Source organism: Schistocerca cancellata, chromosome 2, assembly GCF_023864275.1.
Source record: "Schistocerca cancellata isolate TAMUIC-IGC-003103 chromosome 2, iqSchCanc2.1, whole genome shotgun sequence".
Classification (NCBI taxonomy): domain Eukaryota; kingdom Metazoa; phylum Arthropoda; class Insecta; order Orthoptera; family Acrididae; genus Schistocerca; species Schistocerca cancellata.
The window spans coordinates 770,185,384-770,211,804 of record NC_064627.1 but is presented as its reverse complement, the minus strand read 5'-3'; the positions used below and the strand labels follow the sequence as shown (position 1 = coordinate 770,211,804).

Sequence of the window (26,421 nt, the reverse complement as noted above, 5' to 3'; positions counted from 1 at the left end):
CCATGTATGGAAGTGAAACATGGACGATAAATAGTTTGGACAAACAGAGAATAGAAGCTTTTGAAATGTAGTGCTACAGAAGAATGCTGATGATTAGATGGGTAGATCACATAACTAATGAGGAAGTATTGAATAGGATTGGGGAGAAGAGAAGTTTGTGGCACAACTTGACTACAAGAAGGGATCGGTTGGTAAGACATGTGTTGAGGCATCAAGGGATCATCAATTTAGTATTGGAGGGCAGCGTGGAGGGTAAAAATAGTAGAGGGAGACCAAGAGATGAATACACTAAGCAGATTCAGAAGGATGTAGGTTGCAGTAGGTACTGGGAGATGAAGAAGCTTGCACAGGATAGAGTAGCATGGAGAGCTGCATCAAACCAGTCTCAGGACTGAAGACCACAACAACAACACAGCACTTTGTGAACAATAATCATACATTTACAGAACCAACAGTGAATATCAGAAGTAATAATGATCTTCACAAAGATATAAAAAATTTCAGCATGGTACAGAAATCAGTATATTATTCAGGCATACAAATATACAATAAACTTCCAGTTCATGGTAAATCTGTCACTGGGGACAATGCATAAAAAAAAAAAAAATAAAAAATAAAAAATTAAAAAATTAAAAAAATGAATAGGTCTTCTGTTCTTTACAGGATGTTTTTGACAATCTGTAACACTTGGTGAAATATGCTTAATTTTAAGCTTTCCTATAAGAAATGGCTGTGTAGTACTCATATATTAATGTTGACAGAATGCTTTTTGTATGAGTTAGAATGTAAGCCTTGTAATTTGTTTGTGTAACCATCACTACTACTATAATCTGTGTTGTTATTTGAACAAGTGTACCTCATGTTTCTGTTCACATATGATTTAAATTGTAAGCCTTATGACCAATTCCATATGGTTATTACTGTAATAATCTCACATGGTCTACAACCTAGCGATACGTTTAATAAAATATTCCTGTCTATTATGCCATGGTCAAAGGATGTTGTAATTACTGTCTACGAACTGTAAGACAAAAAGCGAAGAAGAAACCAATATTAGTAGAGAGAAATTGGAGAGTACAATGATGTAACATAAGAAATGGATGTCACTAGTATCGATTACGTGGGAAATATTAATTAAAAGAAATTAACATGATTTCCTTTATTAATTAAGAAAGCATACTTTGTAATTAACTGTTAATCTGTTACCATATTCTGTGTATGACAATGCCTAGTTATGTTTAATAGTTTGCAAATTTTGCAGTACTATTGAATCTTTGATGGATCTTGATTGTATTTACTGTAAAATGATGTCATTTTCAAATTTTGACACATTATTATGCTGCAAGTATAATTATACCACATACTGCACCATCATACGTCAAGATTTATATTCTACTTGCCATACAGATAACATGTTAAGTTGCAGACAGGCACAGTGAAAAGACATTTGCACATAAGCTGTTAAACACAGCCTTCATCAGAAAAAGATAAACACACCATTCATTCACACAACTAACCACAAATCATGCACACTTGACTGCCAACTCCAACAGCTGGTGCCTCAATGTAGCTTTCATGTGGGATGGTAGCAGCAGTCTGGAAAGGGGAAGGATAGCAGTGTATGGGTGAGGGTAGGGGAGCATCTGGTGGAGTGTGCAGGGACTAGAATGCTGACAGGCACAGCATCAGGAGGTCGTGGGGCAGCAAGGTGGGGAAAATGGAGCGAAAAAGGAGAGGAGCAGGAAAATATTGGCTGGTATGTTGGCAGTGTGTGGCAAGCAAAGAGTGCAGGAGACGGGAATGAGGAGGAGGTTATAGAACAGAGGGGGTGGGAACTGTTGGGTGGAGGGTGTGGGGACATTATGTTACCGTAAGTTGAGGCTGGGATAATTACGGGAGTGAAGAGTGCGTGGTTATACCAATATAAAGAGCTGTGCAATGATTGCAGCAGAGCTGGTAAATGACATTTATACATTCACAGTAGCTTCCATTGTAAGATAACACCTATCTGTGCAGTTCAGAAAAGCATGTGGTGGAGGGAAGGATTCAGTTGGCTCAGGTAGTGTAACAGCCATTGAAATCAATGATGTTATGTTCAGCTGCATGTTGCACTACAGGATGGTCTATTGTACTCTCTTGGCCACAGTTTGGCAGTGGCTGTTCATCATGGTAGACAGCTGATTGATGGTTATACCAATATAAAGAGCTCTGCGATGATTGCAGCAGAGCTGGTAAATGACATTTATGCATTCACAGTAGCTTCCATTGTAAGATTAATATTCTTTTACATAAAATGGATGTGTAGCATTCTGGAAGATATCATGACAGCTCAAGAATAATTCAAAAATATTTACTAAATCTCTACCAAATATTTGACTGTATAAATTTGTCAATCTTGGCCAAATGTTCAGTAAAATTGTTAATAACAAAAACAGCTGTGTAATTAAAGTCTAAACTAACTTTTGTCTTTGCAAATTGTTTACAAGATGTATTTATCTAATTTTCATTGTAGAAATGCATTGCTCACTATTTTGCTTGTATAAGACTTGTTATTATACTTTACAGTAACAAATCGTGTATTCAAATTGTGAAAGATATATAATTGTAATTGCAGTCATCTGAACAATACTATGTAGTATTGTAATTGGTTTATGTTATTTTATATGTAATAGCTGGTGGATTTAGAGTGCAGTGAGATACCATGTAGTGCCAGTGAAACAGCAAGAAATTGTAATTTGCTTTATTATGACTCCCCACTGCAGCTCAATACAGAAAGCTGCACCATAGAAGAGGCATCCAGCACCCTCCTGTGTGTTGTCACCATACAATGGTTGCAGAGTACAGCATGACGCAATGGCCTCTGCAAGAGGCAACTCCAGGTCTGGGCAGTCCCAGGCAGCAGCAACAACTGCATGTGTTGTGGCACAGCTCGTACACCCTATGCTGTCCATCAGGCAGCAGGCTAGTGATCTATTGGCAGTGATGGTTGGTGAGCAGCTTCCTAGGGTGGTGCTAGCCCGATGCAGTGGTGACTCCCGGTCCCGTGGTTTCAGAGCAGACTGCCCTGATTCAGAGTCAAAGTGTGGTCCAGTAACAGCACTCCAGTCAGTGTGCCAGCATCACAGCCCTACAGCGATAGAGCCTTGAAACTACCAGAAGTGACTTTAGTGTAATACAGCTAGGCATTTGTATACTCCTGAGCTGTGCTTGCTTGGGCTTTGCAATGCCTTGCAGCATGTATACTGAACATTTTGGCAGCCATCAGTGTGGAAGGGCTTCCACCCTCTTCTGCTTAAGTACTGCTCTGTCGACTGTTTCCACACCTCACCAGGGCAGCTCACCTCACAGGGTTGCAACGGCTGTGTTATATTCTGCAAAGCATAACACTCACACTTGCCTGCGGCTGGTGCTACTGCAAACCCCTTACTACTTTATGCGTTTCTGATGAAATATGGATGGTGCACCACATTGCCCTCGTCTTTAACAAGACCCAGTCCCTGGGTCGCCATATAGTATATTACCCGTATGCGAACTAGGGTCACAAATTTCCTGGTACTTGGCTCAGTTGACTGTAGTCCGCTCTTTACTCAAGATTCCTCTTGGCACTATGTTTCCTTAACCACTAACTATCCTAAGCTCCATTAGTTCCTTCGTAGCTTACCTTAATTTACAGTTATAGATCTTGCTCTGCCTTTTAGGCTCTGGGAATCCACTCCACCGAGATTTGAACAGTGGGTGGTCCAAATTTCTTCTTTTGTATCACTTCTTGTGCATGTAAACAAGGACTATGCAGAGTAAGTGTTGCTGCGGTGCTTGGTATGGCAATGGTCAAGATCGTTTCTCTCTGGTACTGGTTTTCCCTGTACTCATTCACATGCTGCATCAATGTCACCATGGAGATTCACCCCTCCTGCTCATTAACAACTTTACCTGTGGACTGAGTCAACTTGGGTCTTAAAGTACGGTTCAACATAGTCAGATTCGTGGCTGGCAACACTTCTATAGGTTCCTCTGGCCATTATAACTGAGGCTGTGAAATTCTCAGATGGGTTATTTCTGAAACTGTGACAGTTAGACAGAAGGTGGGTCCCTCTACTTCACATGATGTCTCATTCATCAGCAATCCACTCCCATCTAGCTTCAATCCTTTTGCTGCTGTGAACTTCCCCGTTCGTAGCAATTGGCTGCTTCTGTCATCTTACTAAAGGAGAGTACAACCAATGTGCCTCCACATGCTTCAAATACAATTCAAGCCTAATCACCTCTTTCTTGCAATTCTTTTCTGTTTTCTGACATAGTGGTAACTTCACTGTGCAGGAGTTCTTACCCTCTCTCACTACCCTGGTTGGACAAACTGTAACTTCACCTTTGTAACTGCCACTATGCTTCTTCCATTTCCACATGCCCACTCTTGTCCTTTGGGATTAGTAACAATTGCTGCCCTTACCCTGACAAACTCCCTCAGCATGCCCCACTGGATGGGATATGTCTGTGCTAGAGAGCACTTGTACCATGCCTGCTTCCCTGTTACCGTAAAGGAAACTTAAATGTACACTGTTGCTCCGTTAGTCCTTGATTCTATGGTGTCTAGGTTGAAATATAAAGGCAATTTTTTATGGCTAGGTTCCAAGGTCAACTTTAATTCAGGTGGTAGTCCTTTTCGAACTTTAGATAGCCTCTCCAGGTACCAACATGATGACAAGTTTACTCCCAGTTGTCTTTGTATAGCCTGCTGCATAGCTCCCTGCAATACTGATACATCTCTGCATGCTTCCCACACCCTGTTCTCCAAGTAATCATTTTATTATCACTACTTCTCTATCCAATATTTCTCCTGTGGCTTGCAACCTGTTAGTGTTCCAGTTCACTGATCCTTCCACAGAGTTTGCATAGTTCCTTACTTCCCCAGTCAGCTGGCATAAAAACCAAGAATTGGTTAAAACATCTTTCTCCAAACTTTTGATTTCCATTGTGTGTCATTTACTTGCTATTTTGTTTCCTTTCACCCATTGCTGTACTACTGCCGTGTGTTGTTTATCCTCCTGTTGTCCTCCTCATCAGCTGTCCCAGACACAAGTTTGCAGCAGTTGACCTCCCTCATTGATCCAACCTCTTCTCCTCCTTGCATACAGTATAATTCCCAGAACCTGCCTCATCTCATCTCTCGATTTCTCACGAGTCCCATGTACCCTCATACACATCCCTTAACTAATTTAAGCACTCCATGATTCCTTACACCCTCCCAGAAACTGTTGAATGCTTTCTCTAGTTGTCTTACTTTGTTCCAGATTTACCATACAGTGATATCCCAGCAGTGACATTGTCTTGCTTCATGAACAGCGCTCCTCGTTCTAGGTAGTGGTTCTGCAAGACCTTCACTCTGATGAATACCAGTAGCATGGCTATGATCTGCATGCTCTCCATCTTTTCTTCTGATGTATCCAACCTGAGGACAGGGATACCCATTACCCTTTCATTTCCCTAAAAGTCCCCTACTGCCCCACAGCATTTCATCCCATCTGCACCATACATTATACTTTACTTCTACCTAACATGTAAATTTGCTCTTTATCTCCTAGGTTGTAGCGTGTATGGACATTTTGTCATTTGTTCATCTTAAACTTCAACTCACTCCCTCACACATACTTTTTCAAATTTTCCTTCCATTACAATCCCAAAATTACTGGGATAACTTCCAGGCTCCCATGAAATTGTTGCAGTCTCCTATATATACACCTGCATGCCCATCAGCAACTGGATCTGACATTCACTGGTGATGTTGTTTCCACAACTTGATATGACATTTGATATTTGGAAAAAAATTGTCTTCCTCTTTGAAGTGTGGAAAGTCAGAAACATTACCCAGTGGCCAATCTTGTATTGTGACATTTTTCCTGTATGGCAACAACTTTGTGTTGTGACATTTTTCCTGCATGGCTCACTGCATGTTCTTGCTTTTCTAGTGCCTTGTATTACCCCTGTGCACCCTGTTCCATATGTCCCTTATCATCTTCACGAACTCATTAGCGGATTTTCCTGCATAACCCTTCATGGCTCTTAACATTTTTTATTTCAATATTGCATTATCACTAGAAACTTTTCCCCACAGACATAACATTTGAAGTAGGTGATTCCATTGATTGGCACAACATTTCCTTTTTCCAATGAGTTAATTTGTCACAGGCTACCAGATATTTTATGCCCTTGACGTCTTGAGACAACATGCAACCAAGTACAGTAGAGTCTCGATAGTTCAAGTCTCGATAGTCTGAGTTTCCAATAATCCGAGCCTCTTTTAACGTTGCAACGATCTACTTTCTTTTTTTTTACTGACATGATAAATAATGAAAACATCATTGCAAAAGATAGATAGTGAGAGTACAGCTCAGTGACAAAGCAGACAACAATGCAATCAACACCGACGATTAGCTCGCTGCCCTGTTGCACAAACATCTGTTGTCAGTATGGCATGAAATACCCTAAGTGCTGCCAGCTGCTACCGATCAAAACTGGGGAGTTCATACACTTTTGTAGTTGCCAGTACCTGTACTGTACAGTGTTGTGTGTCGATTTGTTTGTTGACTGTGTGTTCCATTGTACACCTTACAAAGATGAGTGCTGTAACAAAAAAGAGGAAATTTGTGCCTTTGCATCTAAAATTAGAAGCACTAAGACGACTTGACAAAGGAGAAACAATAAAAAATCTTGCACTTGAATATGGTGTCGGTGAAGTTACTGTTGGTGACTGGCAAAGAAACCGACTTAAATTGGGAACAGTTTTCTTCACAGAAATCCTCACACGAATCTCTCAGTCGAAGAAGTATAAAGAAGTCAGACTTTGAAAAAACAAGCGAGGCATTGTTCATGTGGTTTACCCAACAGAGACAGAAGGGTGCTCCAATTTCTGGCCCAATCTTCCAAGTTAGAAGCTTTGTTTTCCAGAAACCAGCTGCAGGAAGAAGATGACAATTTCGCCGCTGGTGTGGGCTGACTTGACAAGTGGAAGAAGAGGTATTTAGTGCGTCAACTAGACGTATGTGGAGAAAAACTCTCTGGTGACGCTCAGGCTGTTTCAAAATTCATCGCTGAGTTTAAAAAAATCATAACTGACGAAAATTAGTCTAATGAACAAATATATAACTGTGACGAAACTGGGCTAAATTTTAAAATGTTACCTCCGAGGACACTTGCTTCTTGTGAAGAAAAAAGTGTTCCTGATCGCAAAAACAGCAAAAAGCGGCTCACAGTTTTTCAAAGTCTGACTTCTTTATACTTCTTCGACTGAGAGATTCGTGTGAGGATTTCTGTGAAGAAAACTGTTCCAATTTAAGTCGGTTTTATTTGCCAGTCACCAACAGTAACTTCACCGACACCATATTCGAGAATGCAACTGGAAACCACAAACTAAAACTAGTTGTGATTGGGAAGTGTGCCAAGCCAAGAGCATTCAAGAATGTATCCATCTCAGCTCTTCCTGTTGTCTATACACATCAGAATAATGCCTGCATGAATCAGGAAATCTTCAAGAACTGGTTTTTTAACTCATTTGTACCTGACTGCAAGAATTTTTTAAATGAAAGGGGACTGCCATGCAAAGCAATTTTGCTGATGGATAATGCATGCTCACATCCAAGTGCAGGAGAACTGCAGTGCGACGGTATCCGCGCCTTGTTTTTCCCACCAAACGTTACCTGTCTCATTAAGCCCGTGGATCAGGGCGTTCTGGAATGTCTAAAAAAAAAAAAGTATCGGCGGCGATTGCTACAGTCAATCCTGCATTCCGAAGACAACGAAAGCATTGTAGGAGCTTTGAAGAAAGTGACTTTGAAGGACGTCGTGTACTGGATGGAGTGAAATAAAGTCAGACACAATTTCTAAGTTATGGAGGAAAATTTTACAGGAAAGTATGCCAGACACAGAAACTGAAGATTTAGCAGATGAGGACGATCAATCATTGTGTAATTTAATCACAAGATTGTCAGGGTGTGAAGAGGCAGAAGAGGTGGAAGTAGGCGAGTGGTTAAATTCGGACGAACAGTTGGAAGTGACAGACTCTTCTATAATTGACATGGTTAACATTCCATCGCAGTGTGAGAGTGACGAGGCAGAGGCTGCACCAATGATGAGTCACACCGATGGCTACACTGCTCTCGAGGCCACCATATGCTACGTGGAACAACAGCCTGAGGTGACACCAACTGACCTACTTCTCCTGAGACGGTGGCGTGACATTGCTGGGAGGAAACGTTGCAGTTTCGCCAAACAAAAGATGCTTCACTATTACTTGTCTAAATAACTAATTATTGTTATTCTGCCAATGCAAATGCATGTGTAAATAGTTTTATTTTAATAAAGTTCATATTTTGACTTGTATTACTTACAACATCGTAATATTTCTTTTTCCCATTTAAATTTCGATAGTCCGAGTTTTCGATAGTTCGAGGTGGTTCCGGTCCTGTTTACCTCGAACTATCGAGACTCTACTGTACATGGTTGGATGCATAGCATGATAGAATGAAGTCCTTACAGAAATTTGGAAACACTAAAATCAGACTCGACGTCAAAGTTTCCTTCAGTTTGTCAGAAGCACAGTGACAATCCTCTGCTCTGACCAAAAAAATTGAACCTTTCTTAGTAATTGCATCGGTGGCCTGGCAGTATCTGCAAAGCCTTCTATGAACGTTTTATAATAATTAATGTTCCAGAAATGATTGCAGTTCCTCCACCGATTTAGGTACAGAAAATTCGTTTACAGCTTTAACTAACCTTGGGGTTCATCCTAACCCCATCCTACCTAATTATGAGACCAAGATAAGTCACTTCATCTAACACAAAAGTACACTTCCCCGTACTCAGCATTAAATTTTTGGCCCTCTGTCTCGTGAATACCTTCCTTACGTGTTGGATGTGCTGCTCTTTATCACTTGCAGTGACATACCATCAAGATACATCATACATTGACATTATTTCAACACTCTGAGAACTCCATCCAACAACCTCTGAAATGTCACAGTTGTGTTTTTCAATCCAAATGCACCCTTCTGAATTGATAACAATTTCTAGCTGATCATGGACACTCCTTAAGTCCACAATTAAAAAGTAGTTGCACTGGGTTAAATAGTCTAAGGTTTCCATAGTGTTCTGCAGAGGGTGGGCACCCATTAGAGTCTTGGCATTCAAGTGTTGATAATTGCGATAAGACCTATATTTTCATGATCCACCTGCTGATTTTTTGGACATGACAACAGTTCTGTCCAAGGGCTATTTCTTTCTTCAGTAATCCCGTCCCTCAGCTACTGATAGCTGAATTCCTCCAGAATCGGCTGCAAATACCTTGGCATCCTATGTGGTCTGCAGTAAACTGATGATTAATTTCCTTGAGTGTTTGGTGCTGCATAACATGGACTGCTTGTAATGGCCCTTTTGAAAATAAATAAATAAATAAATCCCTTAATTCCAACACTAACTCTGCCACCTGTTTATTATCACTCCCCTTTAGGTCCTTCACTTTCCCTCATAATGCAACTCAGTGACATTTGGCGACTGTCCATGGTCAACATCCTTCATGTCTCACTGTTCCTCCTGCAGGATATCCACATTAGCAAACAACATCCCCTTTGTTATCCTTAAGTCCTCGTCACTTCCCCATCCAATATTTTATTTACTTCGAGCAGTTCCACATGCACAACACTCCTACTGGTAAATTAAACTCAACGTTAACCCAAAGCAATTTCCCGGTACCCTTATGTACACAGTTGTGAGTATTGAGTCTTAGTGTGATTGTTCTCAGTTTAAACAATTTGTCACACTCTAAAGATTTGTGCCATAACAGTGCTACACTGGCAGCAGTTTTGTCCAACTAAAACTTTTTTATTTAGAGCTCCACAATGTGTTGCCAAAGATCGATTTTGGTACAATGCTGATACAAGAAATCCAATGCTAGACTCATTTCATAGCTCTCACTCATGTTTGACACAATCTCTACAAATTGTCTGAACTGAACCACACCAAGGCAAACATCTATATCCACCGATCCCACTGGTGCGACATTGCTATCCCCAGCTCCATGCAATCTATACCATGATTGGTTCCATTGCTTGTGTTCCACCAGATCCCCATTGGCAACTTACACAGATGTCCCTGTATCCAACAATATCCTGCAGTCCTTCTTACCACTATCCCTTCGACTGGAGAATCCACCTGTGTGCATGACATCATAGCATCTAATTTTAGTCGGAATGCTCATAGGTGGACCTCAGGTTCCCTTCGGCATTTAACACTTGCTTCATCCATGGTCCCCCACCCCTGAAGCTATCACCACCATTGCCCTGACCTCTGTCACTGCTCTCACTGTCCCATGACTGGTGACATTGCTTCCACACATGCCCTATCTATCCACATCTGTAACACCTTATATTGCCGAAAAAAACTGTCCATCTAACTGCAAACTCAATTGACGCATCAATTCCCTTGCATTCTGCTGCCAGTCTAACAACTGTGTGCTAATCAGTTGGTATCTGTGTTCATACTATCCTCGATATTTCTGAAGGCAACCCTTGTAAAAATGTGTAAAGTGCCCTCTGGTCACTCTTCTGTAAAATTACTTCATTCTGCACCGTCTCATATATACAATCATTGATCTTTCTTATTCTATCTGCAAATTCTTCCATTGATTCAGTATACCTCTTTGTTACCATGCCTGGCTGTTCCGTAAAATACCTGGCGCTGTTGTGCTTTGTATACTTTTGAACTCACCCCTTTTTAAATTATTTTCCATTTCGATTTTTATTATCATATAACATGCCTTATATAATGTAAGATTGTGACATAGGTGACTTGTCAGTTTTACACTATGTATAATAATACTAATAATAGACAATAAACTAATAATACATATGGTGTAACATCTTCAAAGAGGTATTTTAATTACAATTCCAATGCATTGTTGCCATTCAAGAAATCTTCTACACTATAGTAACATTTATCTTTCAGAATTTTTTCCAATTCTGTTTGGTACCTTTTACATTTGGGTCATCCATAGCTTTACATATTTTATTTACAAATTTCATGCCCATGTAGTATTGGGTTTTTTCATATTATTTTAATCGGTGGGTAGGTAACATGTAGCTCGTTCTATATCTAGTGTCATATTGATGCAAGAAGCAGTTGCCCTCAAAAAGAGTTGGGTTTCTTTTTGTGAAAGTGAGTTTCATAGATGTATATGCTTGGAATGCTCATTAGATCTAGTTTTACAAATAAAGGTTTACAATGTTGCTCGGATGATTCTTTTTTGTAGTCTAAAAGCTCTAAATAAATTTGTTTTTTCAGACCCCCAGAAAATTATGCTATACCTAATGACTGAAACAAAATATGCATTATATACAATTTTTCTTACAGCTAAATCAGTAATACAATACAAGATATTCATAATATATACAAAGCTATTCAGTCAACCCAGTATGTTGTCCACATAGTGACTCTATAACAGATTTTTATTGACTAATACGCCAAGGTCTGCAACTCTAATTTTTTGTCCATATACCATATTTCACTTATAGACTGTGCAGATTTTTTTGTGGTGAAATGAACAATTTCTGTTTTTGTAAAATTTAATGTCAAGTTTTTGTTTTTAACCCACGTCTCCACTTCCCCAAGTGTTTGTTCAATATGACAAATTAGGTCTACCTCATTTTTACAACAGACTACAGCTGTTGAGTCATCTGCATGGAGGATAGTATCAGACTGGACCTGGCATGGCATATCATTAATATAATACAGAAAAAGTAGTGGTCCTATATTGAACCTTGTGGAACACCTAATTGAGTGTGTTTCCAGCCAGAGAGAAATTTCTTGCCATTGATGTTAATAAGTACTCTTTGTTTTCTACTTGCCAAGTATGATGACATCCAGCTAAGAGATTTGACATTTCCTGACATTTGTGACTTAATTCATTTATTGCATGGATTGTGCAGCGGCCTTTTCTAAAATCATACTGATTGCATAAGATAATGCTGTTAGATGAATTGTGATTTTCAATTTGATCACATGCAGCTCTTTCAAATATTTTTGAGAAAATTGGTAACAGTGAGATTGGCCTATAGTTGCCAAATTCATCTTGCTTGCCTTTTTTTATGTACTGGCTGAACTTCTGCATATTTTAATCGATCTGGGAAGCATCCCTCATCAAAAGATTGGTTTATTATGAAAGAGAGTGGATACGCAGTATTGTGATGGACTATTTTTATTATCTCAGTGGGAATTTCATCCCACCCCACAGATTTTGAATTTTTTAGGGACATTATGATTTTGATGACATCTGAGATGGAAACATGAGAAAACTTACTGTCTGTCATATTGGGCTTTGTTTTTGGTGGTGAACAGTCATCAAATTTGTTACAGTTTATGAAAAAGTCATTGAATGATTCACAAATGGCACTGGGTTCTGTAACAACTCCACTATTTATCACTGTTTTACAAGGGCATTGTCTCTCTGCGTCACTGCCAATTGCATTTGAAATGAAGTTATTATTCACAGCACATTTTGCTAGTTGAACTACCGTATTTACTCGAATCTAAGACGCACTCGAATCTAAGCCGCACCCGAAAAATGAGACTCGAAATCGAGGAAAAAAAATTTCCCGAATCTAAGCCGCACCTGAAATTTGAGACTCGAAATTCAAGGGGAGAGAAAAGTTTTAGGCCGCACCTCCAAATCAAAACAAAGTTGGTCCATTGTAATACGAGACACAATTTAGGTTGAATGAATGACGATACAGCTACAAGAATTTGGTTCGAGTCGTAAGCTTAACAGTTAAGTTTTACCAGGTAGCCATTGCTATACGTCAGGCGCTCCGTCCGTATTTATACGGATACCCTTCCTTTTCACGTGCTTCGTCTGGTTTGAATCGATTGCTTATTTTGCTTTGATCTGATAAGTGCCGTTTTCTTTGTTATAGGTGTTAACGTCACTCTGAGCTGAAAATGCATTACTGTACTGTGTAATGCATTGTTTGTCTCATTCTGATAGTGCGTGTTTACGGCCTGTCGCCGCGCGCGGCATGGCTTGCTTTTGTGCGCGCTACCGCCGCTTACAATTAAAAAAAAAAGAAAAGAGAGGAATCGTCTCACTAGCGAAACAAAGGCAAGAGACTGCTATTTGTTGTTACTTACACTGCTTTCTTTGATAATGATCAACAAGAACCAAGTAATAGACTGCATATGATAGAATATGTTCTGAACGAGAGTTAGGCGAAAATTTTTCTCCGTTTGAAAATCTTTGCGGCCGCTTCTCTGGTACGTCAAATTCTGCACAGGAATTAGTCATCTTAGATTTAAAAATCTAATCAGTTGCCGTGCTTAATTTCTGACTGTATCACTATTAGGCATAAGAAAATACGAATGGAAACATGACATGATACGTATATTCTTCCGCGTTTGCTGTTGTCTCACTCTAGTTTCGTAGTTTATTAGGCAGATAGGATTTAAATGAAATAGCAGCAAACACGAAAGAATACGTGGCATAATGTTTACATTCATATTATTCTTATGGTGAAGAGAATACTGCATGTGATTCACATTTCGTCAGGTTCCTATTAGCAACCACCTCTTCTCACAGGTATAGTATTTTTATTATTATATTTTATAGTAAAAAATTCAACACGTAGAGTTGGCCATATTGACAAACATCCCAAACAGTCTGGCCAGTTGGATTTCGTAGTACATTGAAATTCTGCTACATTCGAAGATGAACAATACGGAATTTGTATTTACTTCGTTGGATAATGTACGAAAATGCAGTGGTCGAAACTCGGGGCGGAGAAAAAAGCTCGTCTTCCACCTTTTTTTTTTTTTTTTAATTTATTTACTGACGCAGAGATTTTGGCGCCAGTATTTATCTCTGTGCCTACAAAGCATCCCCTTGTAGCGCTACATATATTCGACGGCAGAAGTTAGTTGTGGCGGCACCTACCAACATTTTTCAGAACTTCCGCTTGCCTTGCACTCGATTCTAAGCCGCAGGCGGTTTTTTGGATTACAAAAACCGGAAAAAAAGTGCGGCTTAGATTCGAGTAAATACGGTAAGTTTGTCAATTTTTTTTTTTTTTTTGTATGTGCTTACATACTTAAGAAATTCAGGGCTTCGATTTACTTTTGCCTCCATATGCAGTTTCCTCTTAGTAGCACTAGACACCCTATTTCCTTTTGTTATCCATGATCTACTTTTATGGGACCTGGTCCTCACTGTTACAAAAGGGAAGCATTCATTTAATATACCCAAGAATTCAGTTAAAAAGTTACTGTAATTGTCACTTGTGGAAGTGTGTTTGCTGACTGTCCAATTGGTTTGGCTTAGTTTTTTACAAAATACTGCCACGTTTTCTTGACTGAAATTCCTACATATTTTTGTTGTGCAGACTGGATATTGCTTCGGTAGTGATACAAATAGCGCTTTATGGTCTGATACTCCTAAATCTAGAAGAAACTTTTCTTTCACATAATAATTATAACTACTTATAATATTGTCAATACATGTTGCAGAGGTTGCTGTAATTCTTGTATACTGATCAAAATAGAGATATAGCCCATTTGTGGCTACCAGGTTCTTTAAGTGTAAAAAAAAATTGTCATCAGTCCTTACATCTATGTTGAAGTCAGCACATATAACCACTTTCTTTTACAGTTTCTCACTTTTTAATTTATGAAGCAATGTATCAAACTTATCTAAAAATACAGAGCTTATATGGTACTCAGGTTTGTGATATATGCTGATAATTAATATGTTACACTCTTTAAGTTTCAAAAGTACCTTCTTCATTCAGATGGCTAAAATTCTGTCTGATATCATAGTCTACCAATGAATGAACTAGTATGCAAGATCCTCCATACCCGTTGGTCCTACAAAATCTGGTAGCCAGTTCATAGCCTTTAAGTTTATTCAGAAGACTGATATTTTCAGATTTTAGCCAACATTCATTTAGACATATTACTTTCACAGATTGTTTCACACTTTCTAGCAAAATTTTTTTCAAATATTGCAGTTCGCTTGAGAGCGTCTGTATAACCTGCATAAGTTTTGCTTCTTCACTTAATCTTAATTTCACAACCCTCAAACATTCTGTGTCATCTCTCCAAAGTTCCCAAGGCCCTCCACAAATTCTTGCACACTCTCAGTTGATTTACTAGAGAAAGGAGCAATTAAACTTTCAGCAGACAAAGCTGTGGTGGCTGCTCCTCTACTAGACCATGTAGTCCCTATTGCTGCTTTTAATTGTGCTACCCTTCCGGCAATATGCAAACTGCCTTTACCGCTTTTAATTATGCTACCCTTTCTGACAATATGGAGACTGCCTTCCCATCTCTGACTTTGCTGAAGTCTTGTCCTTCATAACACTTCTTTTGAAACACCAGAAATTACAAGATAATAAAATAAAGTACATTAACTTAACTCTTATGTCTAATCACTAGCCATTTTGATTCACAGCAGTGTCTAGCCTTATGTCTGTACTGCTTACACGTGAAACACGCTACTGATACTGATTCTGTACATTTTGCTGAATGACGTTCCAAATTACACTGGATACATCTGATAGGTACTAGCCAGTCATATCACCCATTACCGCTAAAGTGCAATAGTTCCACTGGTTCCTTACTTTTACCAAAATTCATCTTACATAGAGCAATGCAGTCATGTTTCCTTTCCATGACCAAGACACTTTGACAATTAAATTTCTTGACTCACTGTATTGTGGATTCAGAAATTGCAGTGAAAAAGTGATGCCAGTATTCTGACACCAGTTGCAATAGCTGGTGGGTTTGGTGTGCTCAGCACACGACATGTGGAGCCAATCAAACAGCCTGAAATTCTAATTTTCTTTACTATGGCTCCTTGCTATGGATCAATAAAGGAAGTCACTGCATGGTTGAAGCATCCAATGGCCTACTTTGAATTGTTGTCACACAATGCTGACAAGGCATAGCTTTGGTCAGGCAGTGGTTTTTGATGTAACTGCCTCTGCCAGCAGTGAGTCTGGACCTGGGTGGTCTCAGCTAGCTGTGGCCATGTGCGTTGTGGCATGGCTTAGATACCCTACACTGTCCAGCAGGCAGCAGGGTGATTATGTAATGGCAGTGACCGACAGCCCCATATTGATAGCCGAAAGCTGCTTCCCAGAGTCGGTGCTGGCGTGATGTGGTGGTGGCTCCAGGTCTCATGGTTTCAGAGCAGACTGCACTGATGCAGGCCCTAACTGTGTTCCACAAGCAGCATTCTTGTTGCCGCTCAAGTGTCACAGCCCCATGGCAATAGAGCTGCAGTACTAAGTATATCTCAATGCTGTGAGGTTATGAAAATTTTTGTGGAATGTGAAAGTTATTATTATGTGATACTAATGTATTTAATGAATCGAGCCTCAGTCATATTCATGCCCAGAATGAATTTTTCAGTGCCCCATCTACCACTTTTCAAACTTCACAGAAGTTCTCCTGTGAAACTCAGGACTAGGACTCCCAGAAGAAAAGATACTGCAGAGACATGGCTTAGCCACAGCCACAGATGGGACACAGTATATATCTACCATGAAGTGTCACATCAGCACACACTCCACTGCAGAGTGAAAAATTCATTCTGGAAACATCATCCAAGCTGTGGCAAAAATAAGAAATGTCTCAGCAATATCCTTTCTTCTAGGAGTGCTAGTTCTGCAAGTTTCACAGGATACCTTCTGTGAAGTTTGGAAGGTAGGTGATGATGTACTAGTGGGAGTAAAACTGTGAGAACATGTCATGAGTCGTGCTTTGGTAGCTCAGTATGTGGAGCACTTGCCTGCATAAGGCAAAAGTCCAAAGTTCGAATATTGGTGTGATGCACAGTTTTGATCTGCCAGGCAGTTTCAGATTATTGATGATTTTCAGATTCAGGCAGTAATCAAATCAACCCAAAAATTAAGTACCATTTTAGAAGCAATTTGAATTTTGCATTACCATTTAATGCTGCGAAGGCATCTTGATATTCATCAGCTTGTTCTGATGGAACCATCTGAAAATAACAAGTTTACTCTCTTGTAAAATTGTAGTTAATATTCATAGGATTGACCAATAATTGGATGGTAGTGTTAGAACCTTCATCAGCTAAAAATTGTCTATATTACCTTTTATCAATTTTAACGCTTTTTTTTATGTTTACCGATATTATTTGTTAAAGAGCTTAAGTTTTATTTTCCTTATGCAGGATGAGCCAACTCAGACAAAACTGTCCTCACTACCTCAAGCCTTGGATAAACTATCGTTGTGTGCCAAGCTGCTGTATCAGAAACTTGAGGAAGCTGGATTGTGGAGACTCTTCCTAGACATTGAGATGAAACTTGTCTCAATTCTTTCAGGTGGGTGACAATAATATGTATGACATTTAAAAATACAACTTAACAAATCTAGAAGGTTTCTGACATTTTATTGTCATAAAACATCTTACTGGGCTGAAGAAAGAGCAAGTTTACACTGACATCAGGGCTTATACAGTAATACTAGATAGTTTATTGATCTGACAGTGTCCCAAATAAAATTAAAACTTGGCATACTCATTTATAGACCAAAGATCCACAGTTCACAGTTGAGCACATGGTAGAAAGACAATGGTACTTCAGTGCAGCAGTTGTCATTCTTGTTCATGTGAATTAATGTAACAATGGAAAATTAGTTTTCCACACAAGAACAAAAACATCAACATTGTTTTAGGAAACGTAGTGCTTGTACTGGAGCATTTTTTGTGTATATTGTTCCCAGGAAATTGTTCTGTGCTAGAAGCAAATCACAAACAGGTGGTTCCCTTTCAGTCATGTACACATTTAGACAAATTATTTTGTTGTAACCTTTGTTCCAAAAGTTTGTTACGTACATATTTTGCTTCTGAGATTCAACTCAGGGAGAATAGATATGCAACACCATTGATTAACATGTCATGTGAAATTCAACAATGTTATTTTGAAGGAATCATTCTCCACTAAGCACAGTGGTTGTATAGTAGATTATGATGAATCATGAGAACCATCTGAAGCAAGTCACTTAGCAATTTTTAATAATGAATAATTTAGTGCTGAGCCTTCCATATGCATATGCAATGGGACAGTGAGATTATTTGTTACTGCTCTCCTAACTCAAAAACAGGAAACAGACTAGTGTGCCTCCATGAAAGTTTCAGCACAGGAGAAATGCTTGTGTGGTATTAGATATCACTCCTTGGTTTATTTCAAACTGGAGACATGAGGCTTAGATGAAGGAACCATGATGTGTCTGTTGTGTCAAATGAACCTCTTAGGTGTTGTGCAAGAACCATAGACCTTAAACTCAACTTGTTAGTAATTATCTATATGAGTCTGATTTTATTTATTTTATTTAGAATGGACCCAGTGCTTTTCCTAATTGTCAGTTGATGGTGGTTACTATAATACACAACTTAACAGTAACTTTGTTGTCAATATGCAGTTTCTTTTATCTCAGAATAATGTGATACCTCAGCAAACTAATGCATCCAGACATAGAACAAGAAGCATCTAGGTCTGGTCTGGTTAGTGCTCCAAAGAATATCTTTGAAAAAGCAAGTCACTGTGTTCACTCAGTATTAATCTAACTGAAAAAAATATAAAATAGCAAAAGACTGACTGATGCTCATAATGTCCCACTTGTAGATACCACAGAGCTGTGAGCACTTACATCTTTTCATGTGGACCTCTCATGCTTGATATTATTTAACTCACTGTAACTCTTCACTGTGACTCTTTGGCTTTCTTGGAATTTTTATTTATATACATTGCAGTTTGGAACACTGCTGGTAGTAATGTAATTTAACACTACAAGATAGTCCATCCGTATGCCACTCCCAGTCACAACCTATTGCCACCTGTTATCGCATCACTGTGGAAGACCTAGGTGCAAGACCCATCCAATCTGCCCATCCAGCACTTCCTATTCCATTCCTGTCACAGGCTTGTCTTACCCCAAAAAAGGCTGGGCTACCCGTGAAAGCAGCCATGTTGTGTACCAGCTCTGCTGCAACCATTGCACAGCTTTTTATTTTGGTATGACTACCAACCAGCTGTCCACCAGGATGAATGACCACCACTACATTGTGGCCAAAAGTAAAGTAGACCATCCTGTGGCACAACATGCTGCAGAACATAAAATGCTTGATTTCAATGGCTACGTCACAATCTGGGCCATTTAGATCCTCCCCTCCACCACCAGCTTTTCTGAACTGTGCAGGTGGGAGTTATGCTTGTGATACATTCTCTGGTCTCAAAATTATCCCCTATGGTAACCTACTGCCTCGACACCCTCCATCCAACAGTTTCCACCCCCTTGTCCTATCCCCTCTTTTCCTTTCACATTCTCTCATCCTCTTTGTGTGCCATCCTCTGCCAGTGTATCTGTCCCCTTCCCTTCTCCCTTCCTTTTCAACTTCTCTCCATTTCTGCACCTCTCCTTTTCCTCTCCTCTGCTGTTCCACTCTCTTCCTTTTCCTCTCCTCTCCTCTCCTGTCCTTTTCTGCTCCCCTCCCTTTTCACTCCCTGTGTCCCCCCCCCATCCCCCCCACATGCCCTTCCAGTAAGTGCTCGTCTCTCTCCCCATCCATACCCTGCTATCCCTCCCCTTTGCCCGCCCCACTCCAGATTGCTATTCATGTGACAGTTGCATTCTGGTTGGAGCTGCTGGTGGAGGTGGTTGAGGGTGTGTGAAGTGTGCTTGCTTTTGTAAATGTCTGTATGTTTTATTTGCTGAGGAAGGTTTTGGCCGATAACTGCATGTGTATCAACATTTTCATTGTGCCTGTCTGCAGCTCAAAGGATCATCTTTATGGTAAGTAGCAATTTATCCTATTTCTTACGTTGTTGCTATTCTTTGAAATTAATACATAGAGTTTATTCAAAGACAATTTCCGTATATTCCTTGACAGAGTACAATTAATTATCCTTAATAAATTTCTCTTAATACCAGAAAATTACATAAAACTATTTTATCCAGATCTGACATAAGAGTGTAAATGTCAGCTTAGCAATTCTAAGTATGACAAGAGCATGTATACATCTGAAAATGTGCATTTGTTTTCTTCAATTGATTTCAACATTGTCGATTGTGGCTTTTGCTCCAGGGCCAACACACTATTCCAATATGGTATGACAATCTGTGGACCATGGAAGAATGCCACTGCAGCTACTTCTTCTAATTTAAGTTAATGCAGCTATTTTCCCTCCTGAAAGACAAGTGTCATCACATGAGATGATTTGCTACATGGAAAATACATAACAAAATCACATGAAACTTGCTCTTTCATATTTATTATATCACTTGCTGGAAAAGTAAATGTAGGATTACACATCACTCTTCCACAGTGATATGTAAGTCCACATTTTTGCCCCCTTACTTGAAAGATCCTGTTGCAAATTGCACATACTTTAGTTACCTTTTAAATTCTGCACTCTGTTAACTATCTTCACATCTGCGAGGCGCAAAGTTAAATACTGAGTTAGATACCACTAATTCTGACATAAAAGCAGACATAAGGGTTCACAGTGCTGATATAAAATGTTTGGTTATATAAGTAACTATTGCAGAGTGAATTAAGTGCAAGTATAGACACACAAGATGTTAAAGTAGAGAAAGCTGTTGCTGAGACAAATGTTCAAAATCTCTACCTACTACTACCCTTTGCAAGTTCACATTTTCTTTGTGCTTTTATGTTTTTTTTTTCTTTTCTGGACTTGCCAGTTTTATTATTAATTCCATTTGATGCAATTAAGAAGCTTCATTTGTCCTTGATGACAGTGCCTCAACATGTTCTTAACAGAAGTTGTATTTACATTTTACCTGCTATCTATATATTCATGTTGTTTTGTATGTAGTTTGGTACAGATTTTGGTGTCACAGTAACTGTGCAGGCAGAGTAAAATTTTGAGTATTTAATTATCTTAGAGTTTCTTACAGTTTGATTGCTGTGATTGTTGTATCTTCTAAACCTGCATGATTTTAAGTATACAATCTCAGATGCTTTTTTTCTATTTTGTTTTTAATAATTCCTCTTTTCATTCCTCTGTAGAAATTATTTATAACACCCTTTTCTTCAGAAAGACCTCCCATGCTCAGTCCTATATTTTTGACAGTGATGACATCCCTTTCCTCAATACAGGTGTAGGTTCACAGTACACCTACCCTCTTTCTTCCATAGCACATATATTAGGGTACATGATTCAGTTTGCACGTGCATACCTCCCCTCCTCCGCCCCCCCCCCCCTCCTTTCTCTCTCTTCTCTCTCTCTCTCTCTCTCTCTCTCTCTCTCTCTCTCCTTTACATTTATTATTCTGTGATAAACTAATTCCAATTTTAGAAAAAGGATTACTTGATGTCAATCTCCCAACCACTCCTTTACACCACCTTAGCCTGTTAATCATTGTAACTGACTTACAAGTATAATTCTGTGATAAGCTTTTTGTACCAGTGAATTACTCATTATAAAACTTATATTAGTTTATCCAAAAAGAAATGCCATCTGCTTTTGCTGATATGGATGTGCATAACACTCTTATATTAACCTTGATGTCAGCACATCGTCAAGCATGGTCTGAATCAAATACCTCACACCTTGCTTGATCTTACCTTCATCAATGTGACATTCTGACATCTACAAACTGATCTCACACTGTAGTGTACACTATAATATATTATTGGGTACACATTTACCTTAAGGACATATATGAAAACATAAGCCTCTTCTCTTGAAGATAGACATAAATTACCACAAGAAAGACAACAGTAGAATAATTATAGCACACACAAAAGCATTCAAACAATCATTTTTTCTAAGCTCCATATGTGAATAGGACAAGATGAAACTGATTATAACTGGTACAGTAGGACATAACCTCTGCCATGCACTTACAACGGGGCGGTAAAATTAAAGAAGTTTGGTTGAAGAGCTCACACGAATGTGCATATACAAATGTTGGTTGAAAAATGTTAGTTCAAATTTTGGCTCTCAGGTAAGTCTCAGGGGATGATTTCCACTCTTGGTGCATTAGTACACTGTTCCACACCCGCACATTTGTTATAGTTTTTTGAATTAACTATTCATGATTACAGTTTATGCTAGGGAACAAAATTAGGTGACTGTTATAGCAAAATCAGTTTTTCAAGACACAGTTCAATCACTATTTATTGACGTTGTCCTTTTCTTTCACACAATGAAATTAGCACTGGTGAGATGGTTTACAGTTTTACTTTACATCTACATCTACATCTACATCCATACTCCGCAAGCCACCTGATGGTGTGTGGCGGAGGGTACTTTGATTACCTCTATCGGTTCTCCTTTCTATTCCAGTCTCAAATTGTTCGTGGAAAGAAAGATTGTCAGTATGCCTCTGTGTGAGCTCTAATCTCTCTGATTTTATACTCATGGTCTCTTCGCGAGGTATATGTAGGAGGGTGCAATATACTGCTTGACTCCTCGGTGAAGGTATGTTCTCGAAACATCAACAAAAGCCCGTACCAAGCTACTGAGCATCTCTCCTGCGAAGTCCTCCACTGGAGTTTATCTATCATCTCCGTAATGCTTTCGCGATTACTAAATGATCCTGTAACGAAGCGCGCTGCTCTCCATTGGATCTTCTCTATCTATTCTATCAACACTATCTGGTACGGATCCCACACTGGAGAGCAATATTCAAGCAGTGGGCAAACAAGTGTACTGTAACCTACTCCCTTTGTTTTTGGGTTGCATTTCCTTAGGATTCTTCCAATGAATCTCAGTCTGGCATCTGCTTTACCGATGATCAACTTTACATGATCATTCCATTTTAAATCACTCCTAATGCCTACTTCCAGATAATTTATGGAATTAACTGCTTCCAGTTGCTGACCTGCTATATTGTAGCTAAATGATAAAGGATCTTTCTTTCTATGTATTCGCAGCACATTACACTTGTCGACATTGAGATTCAGTTGCCATTCCCTGCACCATGTGTCAGTTCGTTGCAGATCCTTCGGCATTTCAGTACAATTTTCCATTGTTACAACCTCTCGATATACCAGAGCATCATTCACAAAAAGCCTCAGTGAACTTCCGATGTTATCCACAAGATCATATATGTATATTGTGAATAGCAACGGTCCTACAACACTCCCCTGCGGCACACCTGAAATCACTCTTACTTCAGAGGACTTCTCTCCATTGAGAATGACATGCTGCATTCTGTTATCTAGGAACTCTTCAATCCAATCACCCAATTGGTCTGGTAGTCCATATACTCTTACTTTGTTCATTAAACAACTGTGGGGAACTGTATCGAACGCCTTGCAGAAGTCAAGAAACACGGCATCTACCTGGGAACCCGTGTCTATGGCCCTCTGAGTCTCGTGAACGAATAGCACGAGCTCGGTTTCCACGATCGTCTTTTTAAAATCCCATGCTGATTCCTACAGAGCAGATTTCTAGTCTCCAGAAAAGTCATTATACTCAAACATAATACATGTTCCAGAATTCTACAACTGATCGATGTTAGAGATATAGGTCTATAGCTCTGCACATCTGTTCGACGTCCCTTCTTAAAAACAGGGATGACCTGTGCCCTTTTCCAATCCTTTGGAACACTACGCTCTTCTAGGGACCTACGGTACACCGCTACAAGAAGGGGGGCAAGTTCCTTCGCGTGCTCTGTGTAAAATCGAAATGGTATCCCATTAGGTCCAGCGGCCTTTCCACTTTTGAGCGATTTTAATTGTTTCTCTATCTCTCTGTTGTCTATTTCGATATCTACCATTTTGTCATCTGTGCGACAATCTAGAGAGGGAACTGCAGTGCAGTCTTCCTCTGTGAAACAGCTCTGGAAAAAGACAATTAGTATTTTGGCCTTTAGTCTGTCATCCTCTGTTTCAGTACCATTTTGGTCACAGAGTGTCTGGACATTTTGTTTTGATCCACCTACCGCTTTGACATAAGACCAAAATTTCTTAGGATTTTCTGCCGAGTCAGTACATAGAACTTTAATTTCGAATTCATTGAACGCCTCTTGCATAGCCCTCCTCACATTACATTTCGCTTTGTGTAATTTTTGTTTGTCTGTAAGGCTTTGGCTATGTTTATGTTTGCTGTGAAGTTCCCTTTGCTTCTGCAGCAGTTTTCTAACTCGGTTGTTATACCACGGTGGCTCTTTTTCATCTCTTACGATCTTGCTTTGCACATACTCATCTAATGCATATTGTACGATGGTTCTGAACTTTGTCCACTGATCCTCAACACTATCTGTATTTGAGATAAGACTTTTGTGCTGATCCGTCAAGTACTCTGAAATCTGCTTTTTGTCACTTGTCTTCCTACCTTTTTTAATATTTCTATTTACAGCTGAAATCATCGATGCAGTAACCACTTTATGATCGCTGATTCCCTGTTCTGCGTTAACTGTTTCAAATAGTTCGGGTCTGTTTGTCACCAGAAGCTCTAATATGTTATTGGCACGAGTCTGTTCTCTGTTTAGCTGCTCAAGGTAGATTTCAGATAATGCACTTAAAAAGATTTCACTGCATTCTTTGTCCCTGCCACCTGTTATAAATGTTTGAGTCTCTGAGTCTATATCCGGCAAATTAAAATCTCCACTCAGAACTACAACATGGTCGGGAAATCTACTCGAAATATTTTCCAAATTTTCCTTCAGGTGCTCTGCCACAACAGCTGCTGAGCCAAGGGGCCTATAGAGACATCCAATTACCATGTTTGAGCCTGCTTTAACCATGACCTGCACCCAAATTATTTCACATTTCAGATCTCCGTCAATTTCCTTCGATACTATTGTATTTTTTATCGCTATAAACATACCTCCCCCTTCACTGTCCAGCCTGTCTTATTTACTTTAATAATAATTTGACTCCAAGCCCCCAATAGCAGTAATGTAGGCTGCTATAAACGAAAATTAATCACTCAATTTGAACAGAACCACAAGTCCCACTGTCCTCTTTGTTCTAGCAGTTTTGGCTTGAAATCACAGATTGCCATGTGTTCACTTATGCCGATGTATACCTCGTAATTTGTACTCACACAAATAATCGTAGCACTTCCAGTTCACCAAATATATACATGCACTATTACACAATACTCTTTGTCGGAAAAAAAAATTCATACTCAAACCACCACATGGGCCACCAAAATGTGGGGCTCGCTCACCACCCACCCGCCGAAACAACCTACCTCTGGCCAAGATGGCTGCTCGCTTATATAGGCTCGGACGTCTACCCACCATTATTATGCAAGTATCAGTCTCCCCAGTTAAGGTTACAAATTTTGATACTTACATCCCTCGACAGAAATAAGTACACCATCAGAGCCCCGCTAAAAAATACATCTTATTTACTATGTTACATTAATTTCTAGGATTATTCTAACACCCATAAATCAAGTTTTAGTTTTTGCAAAATTTCGCCACTTAGCGCAAATTTGTTTGTTTACATCTGTGCTGCAAAGTTTTAACATAGAACTGCATATAGCATTGTTTTTAGATGTAATCTATAGCGATCTACACATTGCGCTGCTGAAAATCTTCATATCTATAGTAATTAATTAATTAAGATCAATAAATGTTAATAATAATTTGCAAACAATGAAAACTATTGCAAGTCAAGTATATAATATAACTTACTAGTTTAAAAATACGTGTGATACCACCCAAAATATTATGTATTGCCATTCTTTACGTCATGAATTTTCTATTGAATTTTATAAACAATTTTCTCTCAAACTATGTTTATTGTTCTTCATGGGCTTAATTATTTATAAATCTTAACATATGACTACGGCACTTGATCCACTGTGATGAAATGTTTTTAATGAGTGCTTGCTCATCCCTGTAAGTTATTATTTACTATTTTTATTAATCTTTCAGTGTTCGTGATATTAACCGTTTTGAGGTTACTATAACTTTTGCATATTGCTGACCACAATCCACTGCCGCATCGCTATTCACTGTGTTCAATAGTTTTCACATAATGCACGAAAAACCGGTGGCGGAGACCATCCCACCGACCGTTGCAGATCTCGCACAGGTGCACCATGCGCTTCCGCGAGTGGCACACCATGTCGTGCGATCGCTCTCCACAGAGCAATTCTTGCATACTAGACCTGTTCATCTAGTAATGGTGGTTTGTACTGTCACACACTTTATTGTGGTATATAGACTATAGATGTAGATGTCGATTTCGAGAGAATATAAATTATGAATTGAAACTCTTTTTAGAAAGTACAAATAATTGTCGATGTTCCAAATGACTCATTTATAGTTTACAATATATTTCAATGCTGGTGATAGAAAAAAAAAATCTTGTTGCAGTTTCATCCTAAGAGAGGGCTTCTTCATAATTTACATAGTGCTGTAAATGTATGCTTCCTA

The 26,421-nt window shown here is 39.1% G+C and overlaps 1 protein-coding gene across 1 annotated transcript in view; it reads left to right on the top strand.

Moving 5' to 3' along the window:
- The window catches only part of LOC126158426 (DNA polymerase nu-like), a 247,083-nt gene that overhangs the window by 22,684 nt on the left and 197,978 nt on the right, over nucleotides 1–26,421 (top strand). Inside the window, exon 4 of the mRNA XM_049916442.1 lies at nucleotides 17,228–17,378. Coding sequence (XP_049772399.1) covers nucleotides 17,228–17,378 — 151 coding nt within the window. The remainder of the gene's footprint in view (nucleotides 1–17,227; nucleotides 17,379–26,421) is intronic.